Source organism: Salvelinus namaycush, chromosome 32 (assembly GCF_016432855.1).
Source record: "Salvelinus namaycush isolate Seneca chromosome 32, SaNama_1.0, whole genome shotgun sequence".
Classification (NCBI taxonomy): Eukaryota; Metazoa; Chordata; class Actinopteri; order Salmoniformes; family Salmonidae; genus Salvelinus; species Salvelinus namaycush.
In genome coordinates, this window is record NC_052338.1 from 32,657,077 (window position 1) to 32,676,021 (window position 18,945).

At 44.5% G+C, this 18,945-nt stretch overlaps 1 protein-coding gene across 1 annotated transcript; it reads left to right on the top strand.

Annotated features, from left to right (window-relative positions):
* Window positions 1-8: 8 nt before the first annotated feature.
* sh3bp5lb (SH3-binding domain protein 5-like, b) lies at window positions 9-15,043 on the top strand. The gene is made up of 6 exons (XM_038971936.1): window positions 9-1,023; window positions 1,676-1,738; window positions 2,364-2,492; window positions 8,481-8,642; window positions 12,289-12,462; window positions 12,752-15,043. The coding sequence occupies exons 1-6, from the start codon at window positions 772-774 to the stop codon at window positions 13,433-13,435; spliced, it is 1,464 nt and encodes a 487-aa protein (XP_038827864.1). The 5' UTR covers window positions 9-771; the 3' UTR covers window positions 13,436-15,043.
* Window positions 15,044-18,945: the final 3,902 nt, after the last annotated feature.

An 18,945-nucleotide genomic window follows, 5' to 3' on the forward strand; every position in this document is an offset into this window, starting at 1 on the left:
ACAAGGCTGTCAACCCACTGTTCCTAGGCCGTCATTGTAGATAAGAATTTGTTCTTAACTGACTTGCCTAGTTAAATAAATGTAAGAAATAACACTTTTTTTCCTTTTTAACAAGCATTCAAACATAAGTTGGATGTATTTCATTGCAGAGGAAAGAGCCATGCATATAAATGTGGGGATTTAACATGCAGGGCTGATACTATGAAATGCATTTAATGTTCTCAATGTTTTTTTAAATACTGTGTAATTTGATTAAATCAAACATCAAATGGAACCATTTGAAAATTTGTCACGGATTATACATTTCACACCTCCAGCTAGGGCTGCCAACACAGAGCAGGGAAAAGATGGGGCGGGGAGGGGGACACCAAGCCTCAAATTGACATGTCATGACAGGGCAGAAGGACCGGTTTGTCTAAAGCAACAGTATTTGACTGGTTCACGCTGCACCACAGATAATATGATGACGTTATCCGGCGTAAATGGAGCTACAGCTTGAGCTAGCTAGCTATATGTACCTGCAAATTCAGCGAACTAGCAGCTAGCTAACCTTAGCTAATTAGCCTGCCAAGGAAAGCAATGGCTTGATTACAGCATTTAGCTAGCAAACAACAGATATCTAGCTGCTAGTTTAGATAGGAATAGGTGCTGATTGCAAACGTGGATTTCCAACATGTGGTGCACATAGCACGTATTTGAACATTTATACGACTTTTATGCATTTACATTTAATCTTTTGTCGAGCAAACCCCCAAACACAGCGGGCCACAAATGGAACCAGGGAGTTCGCGTGAAAGTCCATCCGGCTCTGGGGGTCCCGAAGTGGCGGGCCTACGTGAGGAGACCCCCGGCGAAGAGGCTGAGGATGGGGACAACTGCATCCTGAAAGGAGGAGGAGATGGAGGCAACGAAAACACTCTGGACAAGATGAAAACAGAACGTAAGGATGATGCTGTTACTGGGAAAAATATTGAGGATGCTGATGAAGGCAAATATGAAGAGGAATTGGACCCTAGAATTCAGGTACGTTTTATGTTAATTTTTTTCTTGAAAGTGTCCGTTAGACAGACAGTACAGCAGCCTGTATAGTATCTGACTTGTTTTATTGCAAATCCATGCTTCATACTGGTTACATGTACTGTAGGCTGCTTGACAAGTGCATACTCATCCCAGTCAATATAGCTAAATTAATAACCATAGGGAAACTAAATGTCAGTATGGCAGATGCTTGCATTATTTAGCCTAGTTATGCAACTTAAAGCCCACATCTGCATTGTAAATTAATTCCACAATTTCACAGGGATTCCTTTCATGCTTATTGTAATTCAATTTATTCCCAGGCTAAGCCAAATATGAAACCTTTTCCTAATCGCTTATTGTGATGAAGACCAGGGCCAATACTAAACCTCTTCCTATTCTCGCTCTCCCTCCCTCCCACTCTTTCTCACTCTCTCTCTTTACGGTTAATTCAATTTCAATTTAAGGGGCTTTATTGGCATGGGAAACATGTGTTTACATTGCCAAAGCAAATGAAATAGATAATAAACAAAAGTGAAATAAACAATACAAAATGAACAGTAAACATTACGCTCACAAAAGAATAAAGATATTTCAAATGTCATGTCTATATGCCGTGTTGTAATGATCTCTCTCTCTCGCTCTCTCTCTCTCTCAGGAGGAGCTAGAGCACCTGAATCAGGCCAGTGATGAGATCAACAAGCTGGAACTGCAACTGGATGTGAGTGAGCTCTTTGTCACCTAGCCTGGTCTCCCAGAATCAAATGTAATGTGTCCCGAGAGACTAGGCCTATTTGTCCCAGAACAGCGTTTGTACCAGCCACACTACCCAACACGGTGTCTGTTTGACTGACCGGCCTGTATGTCCCAGAACAGTGTTTGTATCAGCCTCACTACCCAACACGGTGTCTGACTGATCGGCCTGTATGTCCCAGAACAGTGTTTGTACCGGCCTGTATGTCCCAGAACAGTGTTTGTATCAGCCTCACTACCCTACACTGTGTCTGTTTGACTGAGGCCTAAATGCTAGCGCTACACTTTGTTTTCTTTTGGTGCGTAGCCTACCCGCTCTTTGTTGGTGTTGACATAGAGAATGTTGTGTGCATATGGGCTACTGAGTCAGGCCTCATTTAGCCACAAGGTCCTCCTCAACATACTGTTAATTCACTGTTATTGAGTAGAGGTCAGAGAGGCGGTGTGGAGGAGATTACTTTCTTCCCTTGTGTTAAAGTCTATCGCAAAGAGTTCTATTGAGGATGTTATTAGTGTGATATAATTTAATGGTAGCATATCATTTACAGTACTGAGCGATGAGGTTAACTGTTGAATGTCTCTCTCTCCTTCAGGATGCTAGGTCCAGCTACAGGAGGATCCTCACTGACTCAGCCAGGAAGCTCAATGCTCAGGGCTCCCAGCTAGGCACCTGCATCGAGAAGGCCAGGCCCTACTACGAAGCCCGCAGACTAACCAAAGAGGTTGGTGTGTTTCTGGGGGGGGTTGTGTGTCGGGCTGAATTTTAATATTATCTTTGGTATGACAAAATATCCATTTAGTCAGCCAGCTTCTGTCAACCTACATTTACAAATCTTTTTCCACACATTCATAAATGTGTAAAAAACATTTTCCTTAAGATGCTAATATGAATTTAACCTCCTAAATTGTTATTTTGGGCGTAATACAAGGGAGCCGCCTAATAAATCATCATTATTGATTACATAAAACATTTAACCCTTGGTGAAACCTGGCATGCGTGACAGTCATGTTTAATCAGAGTTGTGAAGGGTAATTCCAAACTGTAATAGAACTAATGGAAATTGTTATGATAACCGTCAGGGATCTAATTTGAAAACCAATTAAGCAAATAATGGATTGGAAATTTGACCTGGTTAGCCACAACCAACCTCACGGCCAATGCTATGAAAATGTAGATGAGAAAAGTAGAAAGAAGCTGGGCGGTCTAATTTCCTAGAGTTATACAGTACCAGTCAAAAGTTTGGACACACCTACTCATTCAAGGGTTTTTCTTTATTTTTACTATTTTCTACATTGTAGAATAATAGTGAAGACATCAAAACGATGAAATAACACATATGGAATCATGTAGTAACCAAAAATGTGTTAAACAAATAACAAAAATATTTTAATATTTGTAGGCACCCTTGGCCTTGATGACAGCTTTGCACACTCTTGGGATTCTCTCAACCAGCTTCAATTAACAGGTGTGCCTTGTAAAAAAAAAAAATAAAAAAAAAAGTTGCTTTTTTTCCCTTAATTCCTTTGAGCCAATCAGTTCTGTTGTGACAAGGTAGATAGTATGCAGAAGATAGCCCTATTTGGTAAAAGACCAAGTCCATATTATGGCAAGAAACGACATTCCATCATGACTTTAAGACATAAAGGTCAGTCAATCCGGAAAATGTCAATAACTTTGAAAGTTTCTTCAAGTGTAGTCGCAAAAACCATCAAGTGCTGTGATGAAACTGGCTCTCATGAGGACCGCCACAGGAAAGGAAGACCCAGAGTTACCTCTGCTGCAGAGGATACGTTCATTAGAGTTACCAGCCTCAGAACTTGTAGCCCAAATAAATGCTGCAAAGAAACCACTACTAAAGGACACCAATAATAAGAAGAGACTTGCTTGGGCCAAGAAACACGAGCAATGGACATTTGACTGGTGGAAATCTGTCCTTTTGGTCTGATGAGTCAAAATGTGAGATTTTTGGTTTCATCCTCCCTGTCTTTGTGAGATGCAGAGTAGGTGAATGGATGATCTCCACATATGTGGTTCCCACCGTGAAGCATGGAGGAGGAGGTTTGATGGTGTGGGGGTGCTTTGCTGGTGACACTGTTGGTGATTTATTTAGAATTCAAGGCACACTTAACCAGCATGGCTACCACAACATTCTGCAGCGATACGCCATCTCATCATGTTTAGGCTTGGTGGGACTATCATTTGTTTTTCAACAGGACAATGGCCCAACACACCTCCAGGCTGTGTCAGGGCAATTTGACCAAGAAGGAGAGTGATGGAGTGCTGCATCAGATGACCTGGCCACCACAATCACCCGACCTCAACCCAATTGAGATGGTTTGGGATGAGTTGGACCGCAGAAGGAAGGAAAAGCAGCCAACAAGTGCTCAGCATGTGTGGGAACTCCTTCAAGACTGTTGGGAAAGCATTCCAGGTAAAGCTGGTTGAGAGAATGCCAAGAGTGTGCAAAGCTGTCATTAAAACCAAGGGTGGCTACAAATATATCAAAATATATTTTTATTTGTTTAACACTTTTTTGGTTACTACATGATTCCATATGTGTTATTTCATCGTTTTGATGTCTAAACTATTATTCTACAATGTAAAAAATAAAGAAAAACCCTTGAATGAGTAGGTATGTCCAAACTTATGACTGGTACTGTTGTCACGTTCGTTATAGCGATGAGACCGAAGCGTGATTTGAATACATTTTCTTTTAATAAAGAAAGAACACGGAATGAACTATACAAAAACAACAAATAGAACGTAAAGCTATATAATCATAGTGCTGACACAAGCAACTAAACATAGACATAGATAATCACCCACGAAATACTCAAGGAATATGGCTGCCTAAATATGGTTCCCAATCAGAGACAACGATAAACAGCTGCCTCTAATTGAGAACCAATCTAGGCAACCATAGACATACAAAACCCCTAGACTGGTAACAACCCCATAAACATACAAAAACCCTAGACAGCACAAAAACATACACTGCTCAAAAAAGTAAAGGGAACACTTAAGCAACACAATGTAACTCCAAGTCAATCACACTTCTGTGAAATCAAACTGTCCACTTAGGAAGCAACACTGATTGACAATACATTTCAGGTGGAAACAGGTGGAAATTATAGGCAATTAGCAAGACACCCCCAATAAAAGGAGTGGTTCTGCAGGTGGTGACCACAGACCACTTCTCAGTTCCTATGCTTCCTGGCTGATGTTTTGGTCACTTTTGAATGCTGGCGGTGCTCTCACTCTAGTGGTAGCATGAGACGGCGTCTACAACCCACACAAGTGGCTCAGGTAGTGCAGCTCATCCAGGATGGCACATCAATGCGAGCTGTTGCAAGAAGGTTTGCTGTGTCTGTCAGCGTAGTGTCCAGAGCATGGAGGCGCTACCAGGAGACAGGCCAGTACATCAGGAGACGTGGAGGAGGCCTTAGGAGGGCAACAACCCAGCAGCAGGACCGCTACCTCTGCCTTTGAGCAGGAGGAGCACTGCCAGAGCCCTGCAAAATGACCTCCAGCAGGCCACAAATGTGCATGTGTCTGCTCAAACGGTCAGAAACAGACTCCATGAGGGTGGTATGAGGGCCCGACGTCCACAGGTGGGGGTTGTGCTTACAGCCCATCACCGTGCAGAACGTTTGGCATTTGCCAGAGAACACCAAGATTGGCAAATTCGCCACTGGCGCCCTGTGGTCTTCACAGATGAAAGCAGGTTCACACTGAGCACATGAGCACATGTGACAGACGTGACAGAGTCTGGAGACGCCGTGGAGAACGTTCTGCTGCCTGCAACATCCTCCAGCATGACCGGTTTGGAGGTGGGTCAGTCATGGTGTGGGGTGGCATTTCTTTGTGGGGCCGCACAGCCCTCCATGTGCTCGCCAGAGGTAGCCTGACTGCCATTAGGTACCGAGATGAGATCCTCAGAGCCCTTGTGAGACCATATGCTGACACATGCACATTTGTGGCCTGCTGGAGGTCATTTTGCGGGGCTCTGGCAGTGCTCCTCCTGCTCAAAGGCGGAGGTAGCGGTCCTGCTGCTGGGTTGTTGCCCTCCTACGGCCTCCTCCACGTCTCCTGATGTACTGGCCATTGTGTTGTTTAAGTGTTCCCTTTATTTTTTTGAGCAGTGTATAATCACCCATGTCACACCCTGACCTAACCAAAATAATAAAGAAAACAAAGAATACTAAGGTCAGGGCGTGACAACTGTAGGTGTTACGTACAGTTGAAGTCGGAAGTTTACATACACCTTAGCCAAATACATTTAAACTCATTTTTTCACAGTTCCTGACGTTTTATCATAGTAGAAATTCCATGTCTTAGGTCAGTTAGGATCACCACTTCATTTTAAGAATGTGACATGTCAGAATAATAGTAGAGAGAGTGATTTATTTCAGCTTTTATTTCTTTCATCACATTCCCAGTGGGTCAGAAGTTTACATACACTCAATTAGTATTTGGTAGCATTGCCTTCAAATTGTTTAACTTGGGTCAAACGTTTCAGGTAGCCTTCCACAAGCTTCCAACAATAAGTTGGGTGAATTTTGGCCCATTCCTCCTGACAGAGCTGGTGTAACTGAGTCAGGTTTGTAGGCCTCCTTGCTCGCACACGATTTTTCAGTTCTGCCACTTATTTTCTATAGGATTGAGGTCAGGGCTTTTTAGATGGCCACTCCAAAACCTTGACTTTGTTGTCCTTAAGCCATTTTGCCACAACTTTGGAAGTATGCTTGGGGTCATTGTCCATTTTGGAAGACCCATTTGCGACCAAGCTTTAACTTCCTGACTGATGTCTTGAAATGTTGCTTCAATATGCCCACATCATTTTCCTACCTCATGATGCCATCTATTTTGTGAAGTGCACCAGTCCCTCCTGCAGCAAAGCACCCCCACAACATGATGCTGCCACCCCCCTTCTTCACGGTTGGGATGGTGTTCTTCGGCTTGCAAGCCTCCCCCTTTTTCCTCCAAACATAATGATGGTCATTATGGCCAAACAGTTCTATTTTTGTTTCATCAGACCAGAGGACATTTCTCCAAAAAGTACGATCTTTGTCCCCATGTGCAGTTGCAAACCGTAGTCTGGCTTTTTTATGGCGGTGTTGGAGCAGTGGCTTCTTCCTTGCTGAGCGGCCTTTCAGGTTATGATGATATAGGACTCGTTTTACTGTGAATATAGATACTTTTCTACCTGTTTCCTCCAGCATCTTCACAAGGTCTTTTGCTATTGTTCTGGGATTGATTTGCACTTTTCGCACCAAATTACGTCCATCTCTAGGACACAGAACGCATCTCCTTCCTGAGCAGTATGATGGCTGCATGGTTCCATGGTGTTTATACTTGCGTACTATTGTTTGTACAGATGAACGTGGTACCTTCAGGCATTTGAAGCAATTGCTTGTAGAGGTCTACAATTTTCTTTCTGAGGTCTTAGCTGATTTCTTTTGATTTTCCTATGTCAAGCAAAGAGGCACTGTGTTTGAAGGTAGGCCTTGAAATACATACACAGCTACACCTCCAATTGACTCAAATTGTGTCAATTAGCCATTCAGAAGCTTCTAAAGCCATGACATCATTTTCTGGAATTTTCCAAGCTGTTTAAAGTCACAGTCAACTTAGTGTATGTAAACCTCTGACCCACTTGAATTGTGATACAGTGAATTGTAAGTGAAATTATCTGTCTGTAAACAATTGTTGGAAAAATTACTTGTAATGCACAAAGTAGATGTCCTAACCGACTTGCCAAAACTATAGTTTGTTAACAAGTTATTTCTGTAGTGGTTGAAAAACGAATTTCAATGACTCCAACCTAAGTGTATGTAAACTTCCTACTTCAACTGTACGTGGATGTCTATTCAGGAGACAACTAAGCACCTTTTTGTGATTTTATTATTCTGTCCATAACACAGTTGCTCGGTTTGCCTGCCACACGTCTGACTGCTATTGAGCGAGACTGACCGTCAAGGGAACCGTGTCACCAAGATGATAACGGGTGCTCAGTGAAGCCTTCATCAATCTTCACCTGACAACCATAGACTTTGTTCAACCTTGTGTGTCCATCCGGGCCCCGCCCCCTCCTGCTGCTACAGCCTATCTCAGGAGACTGCTCTATCCTGCCCTGTGAATCTGAGTCACCTTGTCTGTGTCCCAAATGGTACCCTGGTTCTGGTCAAAAGTAGTGTACTATATAGGGAATAGGGTGCCATTTTGGACACATACTTTGTCTCGAAGTGCCTCTCCCCTTCTCCCTAAACCAACATGGACAATTCTTCCCCCTCTCTGGCTTTGACATAATTCACCTACTAGCATGACTAGAATACGATCAGGATCAGCTATTTTGCTTCACTTCACTATGATTTGTAGCTGTTGCTGTCGTCTTCTTGTTTTATAGCTGGTGATGGGGAGACTTCCTGTTTTCCTCAGTGTCCCCTCCACCGTCTAGCTCCTGATTTTAGAGGCTAATCCTGACTTCCATTTTAAATCAGATTTACACTTAGTCATGGATAGATGTCGATGGGAATTACATTTGAACTTTACCGTAAGTAAGAATTTGCCCCTTAGTAATTGGTTCGTCGTATGATTGGTTGTCGTGTCTCTGTTATGAAACTATTTATGGGTTGTGGTCTCTTACACTGAACTATGATTGGTTGTGTGTTGTTCTTTACTGAACTGTGATTGGTTGTTGTTTTCATAGGCCCAGCAGGAGACGCAGAAGGCAGCGTTGCGGTACGAGAGAGCCGTCTCCATGCATACGGCTGCCAGAGAGATGGTGTACGTGGCAGAGCAGGGGCTCCTGGCAGACAGGAACACTCTGGACCCCACCTGGCAGGAGATGCTCAACCACGCCACCTCCAAGGTACAGACAGAGGGAGGGAGAGATGAGGGAGAGGAGGGGGTTCTCCAAGGCACAGGGAGAGGACAGGTCGTAGCTATGGTAGACCAGGACCAGACCAGGTGTCAGAGTAGGAGTGCTGATCTCTGAGACACTTTATGAATAGAGGCCCAGGGATATTCAACTCTGGTTCTGGAGGGCCAAAACACTTCTGGTTTGAATTTTCTCCTTCTAATCAGGGACTCATTCAGACGTGGTACAGCAAGTGAGTGGTTAACTACCAGGTAGAAAATAAAACCAGTAGTAGCTTAACCCACCAGTCCTGGAGTTGATTATCTCTGCACTAGACAATGACCCAGTCCTGGAGTTGATTATCTCTGCACTAGACAATGACCCAGTCCTGGAGTTGATTATCTCTGCACTAGACAATCACTAGCCTGCTAGTGGCTTAATCTATATCTGTAGTAGACAGTGAATCATGGTGGAGTGGTCCTGTGAGAAGTATCAATCTCTTCACCCACAAGATTGTACTTGAATAAGGTCCAATGGAAATGTGAAAGCATTAAGCCTCATCAGTCTGGAGTGGAGGTTTAAGGCTGCATCCCAAATTGCTCCCTATTCCCTACACAGTACACTACTTTTGACCAGGGCCCATTGGGTAGTAGTGCACTATATAGGGAATAGAGCACCATTTGGGTCCGTGTCAGATGGCCACATCAGCTATTTATTATGTAGCCTGAGACGGCCAAGCGTGCCGCAGGGAAACGGGCACTCTCTGTGCTTAATCAATGATAATTAATTGGAGGTTGGACGTCCTCATTCTCATTGCAATGGAGCTTCGCTGTTCTATTCTGCTATGGACTCAAGTGAGCCACAGTGCACTTAACATGTATATGTGAGATTGAAGAGAGGGACCCAGGTATTATCATCACCAAGCGTCTTGCTAACAGTTGGTCGTGATGTTGATAGCTTAATGCTGGTCTGTTCAGAGTGATACAGGGCCTTCAGAAAGTATTCACACGCCTTGCCTTTTAACACATTACAGCCTTATTCTAAAATTTGAGAAAATGTACAATTTTCTTCATCAATCTAAACACAATACCCCATAATGACAAAGCAAAAAACAGGTTTTTAGAATGTTTGCAAATAAAATAAACAGAAATAGCTTATTGACATAAGTATTCAGACCCTTTGCTATGAGACTCGAAATTGAGCTCAGGTGCATCCTGTTTCCATTGATCATCCTTGAGATGTTTCTACAACTTGATTGGAGTCCACCTGTGGTAAATTCAATTGATTGGACATGATTTGGAAAGGCACACACCTGTCTATATAAGGTCCCACAGTTAACCGTGCATGTCAGAGCAAAAACCAAGCCATGAGGTCGAAGGAATTGTCCGTAGAGCTCCGAGACAGGATTGTGTCAAGGCACAGATCTGGGGAAGGGTGCCAAAACATTTCTGCATCATTGAAGGTCCACAAGAGCACAGTGGCCTCCATCATACTTAAATGGAAGAAGTTTGGAACCACCAAGACTCTTCCTAGAGCTGGCTGCCTGGCCAAACTGAGCAATCGGGGGAGAAGGCCCTTGGTCAGGGAGTTGACCAAGAACCCGATGGTCACTCTGACAGGGCTCCAGAGTTCCTCTGTGGAGATGGGAGAACCTTCCAGAAGGACAACCATCTCTGCAGCACTCCACCAATCAGGCCTTTATGGTAGAGTGGTCAGATGGAAGCCACTCCTCAGTAAAAGGCACATGACAGTCCACTTGGAATTTGCCAAAAGGCACCAAAGGACTCTCAGACAATGAGAAACAAGATTCTCAGGTCTGATGAAACCAAGATTGAACTCTTTGGCCTGAATGCCAAGCGTCACATCTGGAGGAAACCTGGCACCATCCCTACAGTGAAGCATGGTGGTGGCAGCATCATGCTGTGGGGATATTTTTCAGCGGCAGGGACTGGGAGACTAGTCAGGATCGAGGGAAAGATGAACGGAGCAAAGTACAGAGAGATCCTTGATGAAACCTTCACCTTCCAACAGGATAACGACCCTAAGCACACAGCCAAGACAACACAGGAGTGGCTTTGGGACAAGTCTCTGAATGTCCTTGAGTGGCCTAGCCAGAGGCCGGACTTGAACCCGCTGTGCAGCGACACTCCCCATCCAACCTGACAGAGCTTGAGAGAATCTGCAGAGAAGAATGGGAGAAACTCCCCAAATTCAGGCGTGCCAAGATTGTAGCGTCATACCCAAGAAGACTCGAGGCTGTAATCGCTGCCAAAGGTGCTTCAATGAAGTACTGAGTAAAGGGTCTGAATACTTATGTAAATGTGATAATTCAGAATATTTCAAAAAAACTGTTTTTGCTTTGTCATTATGGGATATTGTGATGTCATAATGGGGTATTGTGTAAATTGATGAGGCGGGGGAAAAAACTATTTAATCCATTTTAGAATAAGGCTGTAACGTAACAAAATGTGGAAAAAGTCAAGGGGTCTGAATACTTTCCGAAGGCACCGTATGTGTGAGGTAAAATTAAGTATCCTACTCTTGGTAGATTTTTCTCCTTGTAAAAGTGCCAGTGTGTTGATTCTGGTGATTGATGTGGAAAGAGGCACCTACAGAGTGTTAGGGTTGCGAAAGTTCAACTGAGATAGGAACAATAGTACACCTGAACTTGGTTAAAATAATTGTTTAATTCAAAAGTTAATAAATGGCAAATACAATTTCCGTATATACGGGTTCAATGTTTCATCACGCAGGATAAGACAGAGAACTGATTTGTTTCTGACAAAGATATTATATTATACTCTGACAGAGGTTAGTTCCCACTTCCGAGCCGGCCTGTCAGAGTAGAGACTGGGCGTGGTTTAGACTTACCCAGCCTATCGTTGATGTTGGCGCCTTAAGCCAGTCCTGGCCCCTTAGCGCATGTGATGTCCCGACGCTGTTGCTGTGTAGATTACGCTCCTTCACCCCAAAGACTGAGGTCAGACAGTTTTATAACATTGTCTGAGATATCTGCACCTGTATACAATGGCCACTGTTCGCTCAAGGCTAACTACAGCTTCCCAGCTTCTTATCTGAGCTAACTGTTACTTCCAGCACACACACACAGACATCCAGGCGCCCAGAACAACAAGTTGTCAATATCAAATCACGTTTGTTATAGTATTCAATCACATATAATACAGTTGCTAATCACGTTTGTTATAGTATTGGGTTATAGTGTATGACTCAGAACCTCACATATGTTTTTCGTGTGTATCGTTTATCTGTTATTGTCTGGTCAGCAGTCTCCTGATTCACCCCCCTCCTGTGTCTCTCTAAGATTAGCACAGTCTCGTCACCCAGTACAGCGCCCACCTGTTGATACATTTGTTTCATACCCACACATATTTCATACACACACACATTCAGACTGCTTGTTCATATCTTATGCTCAGATACATTTGTTGCAATTTCAGGCTGTGGCCTCATGGTTAGACAGAGCACTTTCAAACTTTAATGCATAAGAAGCCCTACTAGCTTATAGTTAGTTAAGCATGTCAAAAAACCTTATAAAAACCCCACAAGAGCGAGGCTGGCTCAGGGTGGCTTGATGTCCAAGGGCATGACCGACGGGCTGCTGATTGTGTGTGCGTGCGTGCGTGCGTGTGTTTCCCAGGTGAACGAGGCAGAGGAGGAGCGGCTGCGGAGCGAGAGGGAGCACCAGCGGGTCACTCAGCTGTGCCAGGAGGCAGAGCAACGTGTCCAGACGCTCCAGAAATCCCTGAAGAGGGTCATCGTCAAGTCCAAACCTTACTTTGAGCTCAAGGCTCAGTTCAACCACATACTAGAGGTGAGTAGCCTTGTCCCAACCAGAATGGCCCATAGACCAGGAGTCTATATCTAAATAAATTCAAGAACTGAGTCTACCATAAGCTACGGTGTCCCTCAAGGTTCAGTGCTACAACCGTTCACCGTCCTGATGGACATGCTCCCGCTTGGCCAGATCTGCCATGTTTTCAGCAACACATGGCCTGCTTACATTGGACACGTACGCGTAACATTTGCACAGCGTGAGACGCTCCCATTGATTTCAATGACCAGGGCATAAGCAGCTTACTGTCTGTTTCTTTTTCTGACAGGAGCACAAGGCGAATGTGGTGCAGCTGGAAGGACGTGTCGCAAAGGTGAAGATGCGCTACTCCGTCGCCCTGCGCAACCTGGAGCAAATCAGCGAGCAGATCCATGCTCAGAGGGGGCGTGTCCAAGCCACCAGGGCCCACCCCGTAGCCTGCGGTGGGCGGAGCTCCCCGGTGGGGGCGGAGGCTGAGGTCAAAGCTGCGGTCGGTGTTCAGGTTGGAGGAGCCTGTGGCGGAGGAGGAGGCTTGGATGAGAAGGACTGGGCTGATGGAGAGAAGACCAGGCAGTGGGTGGAGAGACACAGAGAGCAGGGCTGGGGTCACAGGGAGAGGGGGGAGAGAAACAGAGAGCAGGGCTGGGGTCACAGGGAGAGGGGGGAGGCAGGGTCAGACTCCATGTCTGACATCAGCCTCCAGACCATCGCCTCGGATCTGGGGAAGTGTGACTCGGTGGAGCACCTGGGGGATCTGAGTGACGTGAGCAGCCTGATGGGAGAGGAGAGGGAGAGGGAGAGGTCCTTGATAGCTGAGAACAGAGACGGGAACCCCAAGGCAGAGGAGAGAGTTGTGAGGGACGTTGTCATCCCCACTCCAAGGCAGGATAGATTGGAGGAGGTGAGGGGGGCGATAGGGAGAGAGAGACAGGAGAGCTTTGTCAAGCAGCACCACAGAAGTGTGAGTTTGTGAGTCCAGAAGAATAGAATGGACCGGTGAGTGATGATGAGGGATCAAATAAAGGAATGAAATCAGAAGGTCAAGATCAAAGAAAATAGTTCTTTGTGGTATTGACACTGAGTCTGAGTCCCAAATGGCTCCCTATATAGTGCACTACATTTGACCAGAGCCCCCATAGTTAATAGGGTGTCATTTGTGACACTGCCTGCATCCTTGTGACACTGCCTGCATCCTTGTGACACTGCCTGCATCCTTGTGACACTGCCTGCATCCTTGTGACACTGCCTGCATCCTTGTGACACTGCCTGCATCCTTGTGACAGTGCCTGCATCCTTGTGACACTGCCTGCATCCTTGTGACACAGCCTGCATCCTTGTGACACTGCCTGCATCCTTGTGACACAGCCTGCATCCTTGTGACACAGCCTGCATCCTTGTGACACTGCCTGCATCCTTGTGACACTGCCTGCATCCTTGTGACACTGCCTGCATCCTTGTGACACTGCCTGCATCCTTGTGACACTGCCTGCATCCTTGTGACACTGCCTGCATCCTTGTGACACTGCCTGCATCCTTGTGACACTGCCTGCATCCTTGTGACACTGCCTGCATCCTTGTGACACTGCCTGCATCCTTGTGACACAGCAGAGGGGAGTAGCAGGGAGGAGGGTGGCTGGTGCATCATGAATAACAACGTAAGACAGACTGCGCGCGCGCGTGAGAGAGAGAGAGAGAGAGAGAGAAGAGGAAGTGTTAGGTGATTCACTAGGTCCCTGTGGGAATTGTAGTTCTCTCACTCTGATCTGTCTATTGTTCAACACAGTAAAGATATCGGTGACCTGAGAATGCCAACGCATGACAAATCCACTGAGGCCAAGCTAGTGTAAACACGGTGCTGAATGTAGATGCAGAGACAACATAACTTAGGGCATACACTTACTCTGCTGACCGTTTCACATGCGGGAGAAATTTACGCAGCAAAGCTTATTTTATCAATGCTATTTTTATATTGACTTTAGTCCCTGAATTAATGCCTTTTTCCATATTGATTGAATTACCACATAATTGTTTTTTTAGCTCGTCCTTGGTATTAACACAAGGCGTTAATGCAAGCGATACTGCTCTCTCTCCCTCTTGAGTAGAAATACAAAAAGGAATATGATTATCGTATTTTAAACACCTTTGGATAAGAAGTTAATTAAAAAAAACAAACATTTTATTTAGTTTGTAGACCCGTTTTTATTGTTTTTACCCCCAGTAGAATGTTCTGGAAATGTTCCCCAGCAGCTAGAGGGCCAACGACCCTCTCAGACACCAGACTGTAGAGAATGTCTCTGTCACTCGCATTGACCAAACACTTCCACAGTGTTTCTCTCTGACCTTTTCACAATCCCTGTTTCTGTCAGGAAGAAATGTTGTCAGCTGGCCTGGGGTTGCGTCCCAATATTGCACCCTATTCCGTATGTAGTGAACTACTTTTGACCAGGGTCCATTTGGGACCTATCCAAGATGTTACACTGCATGGTGGGAAATGGTTCTAATTAACTCCTTTAGTATTGTATATGCCATAAAGAACAGTTTTTGACGAACATCTAAAATAAAGATTTTAATTTGACTCAAATGTATTTGGCCGTCCAAATTGTAACATATTCTGTAAGAGTTTAACGAGCAAAGAACCCCTAATGTCTATGATGACATTTATAGTAATCACGGAATCTCAATTCTAACCATTTATTATTACATTTCTTAACTGTCTTCCTTGAATAGTGAGACTATTTTAATGAAGTCTTGTTTTAGATTGAAATACTTTGCCAGTGTTTTACCGTAGTTAACACTGTTGAAACATTAACTTGCATTTGGTTTCTGGGTATTTTATTAGGATCCCCATTAGCTGTTGCTAAAGCAGCCACTATTCTTCCTGGGGTCCACACAAAACACGAAACATAAATCAGAAAATCAATAGACAAGAACAGCTCAAGGACAGAACTACATGTTTAATTTTATTTTTTGTTTGTTTTTAACCTATTTAACTAAGCAAGTCAGTTAAGAACAAATTCTTATTTTCAATGACGGCCTAGGAACAGTGGGGTTAACTGCCTTGTTCAGGGGAACAGTGGGTTAACTGCCTTGTTCAAGGGCAGAACGACAGATTTTTACCTTGTCAGCTCGGGGATTCGATCTAGCAAACCTTTCGGTTTCTAGTCCAACGCTCTAACCACTAGGCTACCTGCCGCCCCTACACTCTAACCACTAGGCTACCTGCCGCCCCTACACTCTAACCACTAGGCTACCTGCCGTCCCTACACTCTAACCACTAGGCTACCTGCCGTCCCTACACTCTAACCACTAGGCCACCTGCTGCCCCTACACTCTAACCACTAGGCAACCTGCCGCCCCTACACTCTAACCACTAGGCCACCTGCCGCCCCTACACTCTAACCACTAGGCTACCTGCCGCCCCTACACTCTAACCACTAGGCTACCTGCCGCCCCTACACTCTAACCACTAGGCTACCTGCCGCCCCTACACTCTAACCACTAGGCAACCTGCCGCCCCTACACTCTAACCACTAGGCAACCTGCCGCCCCTACACTCTAACCACTAGGCAACCTGCCGCCCCTACACTCTAACCACTAGGCAACCTGCCGCCCCTACACTCTAACCACTAGGCTACCTGCCGCCCCTACACTCTAACCACTAGGCTACCTGCCGCCCCTACACTCTAACCACTAGGCAACCTGCCGCCCCTACACTCTAACCACTAGGCTACCTGCCGCCCCTACACTCTAACCACTAGGCTACCTGCCGCCCCTACACTCTAACCACTAGGCTACCTGCCGCCCCTACATACATTTCACCTGCACTTAACACCACTAAGTTATGTTAGTTATTGTGTGCAACACCTGCCTGTTGCAGAGGGAAGCATTATTTTTGGTTGAAGGGTTTCCACTTCCTGGGGTTATTTGACCAGTTAATTCACTTGTTCATTTTGTACCTGTTGACAGGCACCTGTCCTTGATTTGATTGATCTCACCATACAGTGACACTACTAGATCACTACACTAGCGAGACAAAGAGAGTGAGGGATGAGAGTGAGGGAAGAAATATATGGTAAAGTAATGGTATTTACTGTTAATGCACATACTTTTATTATTGTTTTGTTCATGCAGACCTGTGCCATTGATTTGAATCTTTTGACTGTTTTAAAGTTGATTTGCACATGATGACAGTACTTGTGGAGTTTTGTTTTTCCCTTTTCCCACTCCTTACCTCTTCACCCAACCATCATTGTTCACCCTTACCTGGCTGCCCCCCCCCCCCTTTACCTGTTCAACATCACATTTGCTGTTCTGTTTTTCACACTAATTGGTTTATTTAATAACCTGTTATTTTCCCATTCGTTACTCACTCAGTTAATCCTTGTAAACTGCCTGTTCTCTTTTTAACCAGTTCAGTACCACCTTAGTTTCTTATCGTTGACTGTTACATTACCTGGTCAATATTATCCTTGTTACCTGGCTGTTCCCTTGTCTTAACCTGGTCAATATCATCCTTGTTACATGGCTGTTCCCTTGTCTTAACCTGGTCAATATCATCCTTGTTACCTGGCTGTTCCCTTGTCTTAACCTGGTCAATATCATCCTTGTTACATGGCTGTTCCCTTGTCTTAACCTGGTCAATATCATCCTTGTTACATGGCTGTTCCCTTGTCTTAACCTGGTCAATATCATCCTTGTTACATGGCTGTTCCCTTGTCTTAACCTGGTCAATATCATCCTTGTTACATGGCTGTTCCCTTGTCTTAACCTGGTCAATATCATCCTTGTTACCTGGCTGTTCCCTTGTCTTAACCTGGTCAATATCATCCTTGTTACCTGGCTGTTCCCTTGTCTTAACCTGGTCAATATCATCCTTGTTACATGGCTGTTCCCTTGTCTTAACCTGGTCAATATCATCCTTGTTACATGGCTGTTCCCTTGTCTTAACCTGGTCAATATCACATTTGCTGCTCTCCACAATGTTCCCACTACCCCCACTCCATTCGCTGATAAATGCTGACTTGGGATCAGTGCTCAGTTTGTCAGTCCCAAATGGCACCCTATTCCCTATATAGTGCACTAGGGACCATAGAGGCTGTGATCAAAAGTAGTGCACTATGTAGGGAATAGGGTGTGTGAAGCATTAATGGAAAGTCTTCTTATTTGCCTGCTCCACTTGACACCGTGTTTTATTTGTTCATGTAAATGGCATGCATCCCAATTACAGCTGTACTACATTCCTTACGTAGTGCACTACTTATGGGCCCTTGTCAAAATTAGTACACTATGTAGGGAATAGGGTGCTATTTCAAGTGTAGTGGATGTATAATAATAATAATAATAATGATATGAATGTTAATTTATTAATCATGTACATGGTAATTTATGGAATGTGATGCTATTTCCAACTATTAAACTTTGATTTAACACAATGTTTCATCTGTAGAGTTTTAGATATGCCTACACTGCTAGAAGGCTTCTGTGGAATGGGTTTGTTCATCTGGGTAAAGTCATATAGCCTTCTGTGGAATGGGTTTGTTCATCTGGGTAAAGTCGTATAGCCTTCTGTGGAATGGGTTTGTTCATCTGGGTAAAGTCATAAAGAATAGACAAGCTGATGGTCTCTCCCAAAGACTCCATAACTAAAAAATTTAATAAATAAAAAAGTTGTTTTAGAATGATTCCAGACTACGGACTATGGCTCAGCTCTTCCTGTGTGCTTGTGAGAACCATTGATGGATGAAGTGCATTTTATCATGCCATTGAAATCACAGTAGGAGCCATTCATTTGCAGATCCTTGTGCCCCATTGTCATAAGCAGTTGCCACTGTTGCATTGCATAAGAGTCTTATCAATATTAGTTTTCCATTCTCCAGTACATGTTAACATTTTACTTTCTGTAGAATTGTTACAACCGTCCCTGGAGGCAGAGTTATTGTAGCATGATATGTGCAGGCGGGCCTCTGTTGTGATCTGCAGTCTGAGAGAAACGCAGGGTTGAAATAACACAACACCCATGATAACAGCATCCTGCAGTCTGAGAGAAACGCAGGGTTGAAATAACACAACAGCCATGATCAATCAATCAATCAAGTTTATTTTATATAGCCCTTCGTACATCAGCTAATATCTCGAAGTGCTGTACAGAAAGCCAGCCTAAAACCCCAAACAGCAAGCAATGCAGGTGTAGAAGCACGGTGGCTAGGAAAAACTCCCTAGAAAGGCCAAAACCTAGGAAGAAACCTAGAGAGGAACCAGGCTATGAGGGGTGGCCAGTCCTCTTCTGGCTGTGCCGGGTGGAGATTATAACAGAACTATGCCAAGATGTTCAAAAATGTTCATAAGTGACAAGCATGGTCAAATAATAATCATGAATAATTTTCAGTTGGCTTTTCATAGCCGATCATTAAGAGTTGAAAAACAACAGGTCTGGGACAGGTGGCGGTTCCATAACCGCAGGCAGAACAGTTGAAACTGGAATAG

Bases quoted from the DNA above. Each gene is read 5' to 3' on its own strand.
- sh3bp5lb (XM_038971936.1), top strand. From the start codon at position 772: ATGGAACCAGGGAGTTCGCGTGAAAGTCCATCCGGCTCTGGGGGTCCC. The intron at 1,024-1,675 runs GTACGTTTTATG...TCTCTCTCTCAG, and splicing joins AATTGGACCCTAGAATTCAG to GAGGAGCTAGAGCACCTGAA. The intron at 1,739-2,363 runs GTGAGTGAGCTC...TCTCTCCTTCAG, and splicing joins AGCTGGAACTGCAACTGGAT to GATGCTAGGTCCAGCTACAG.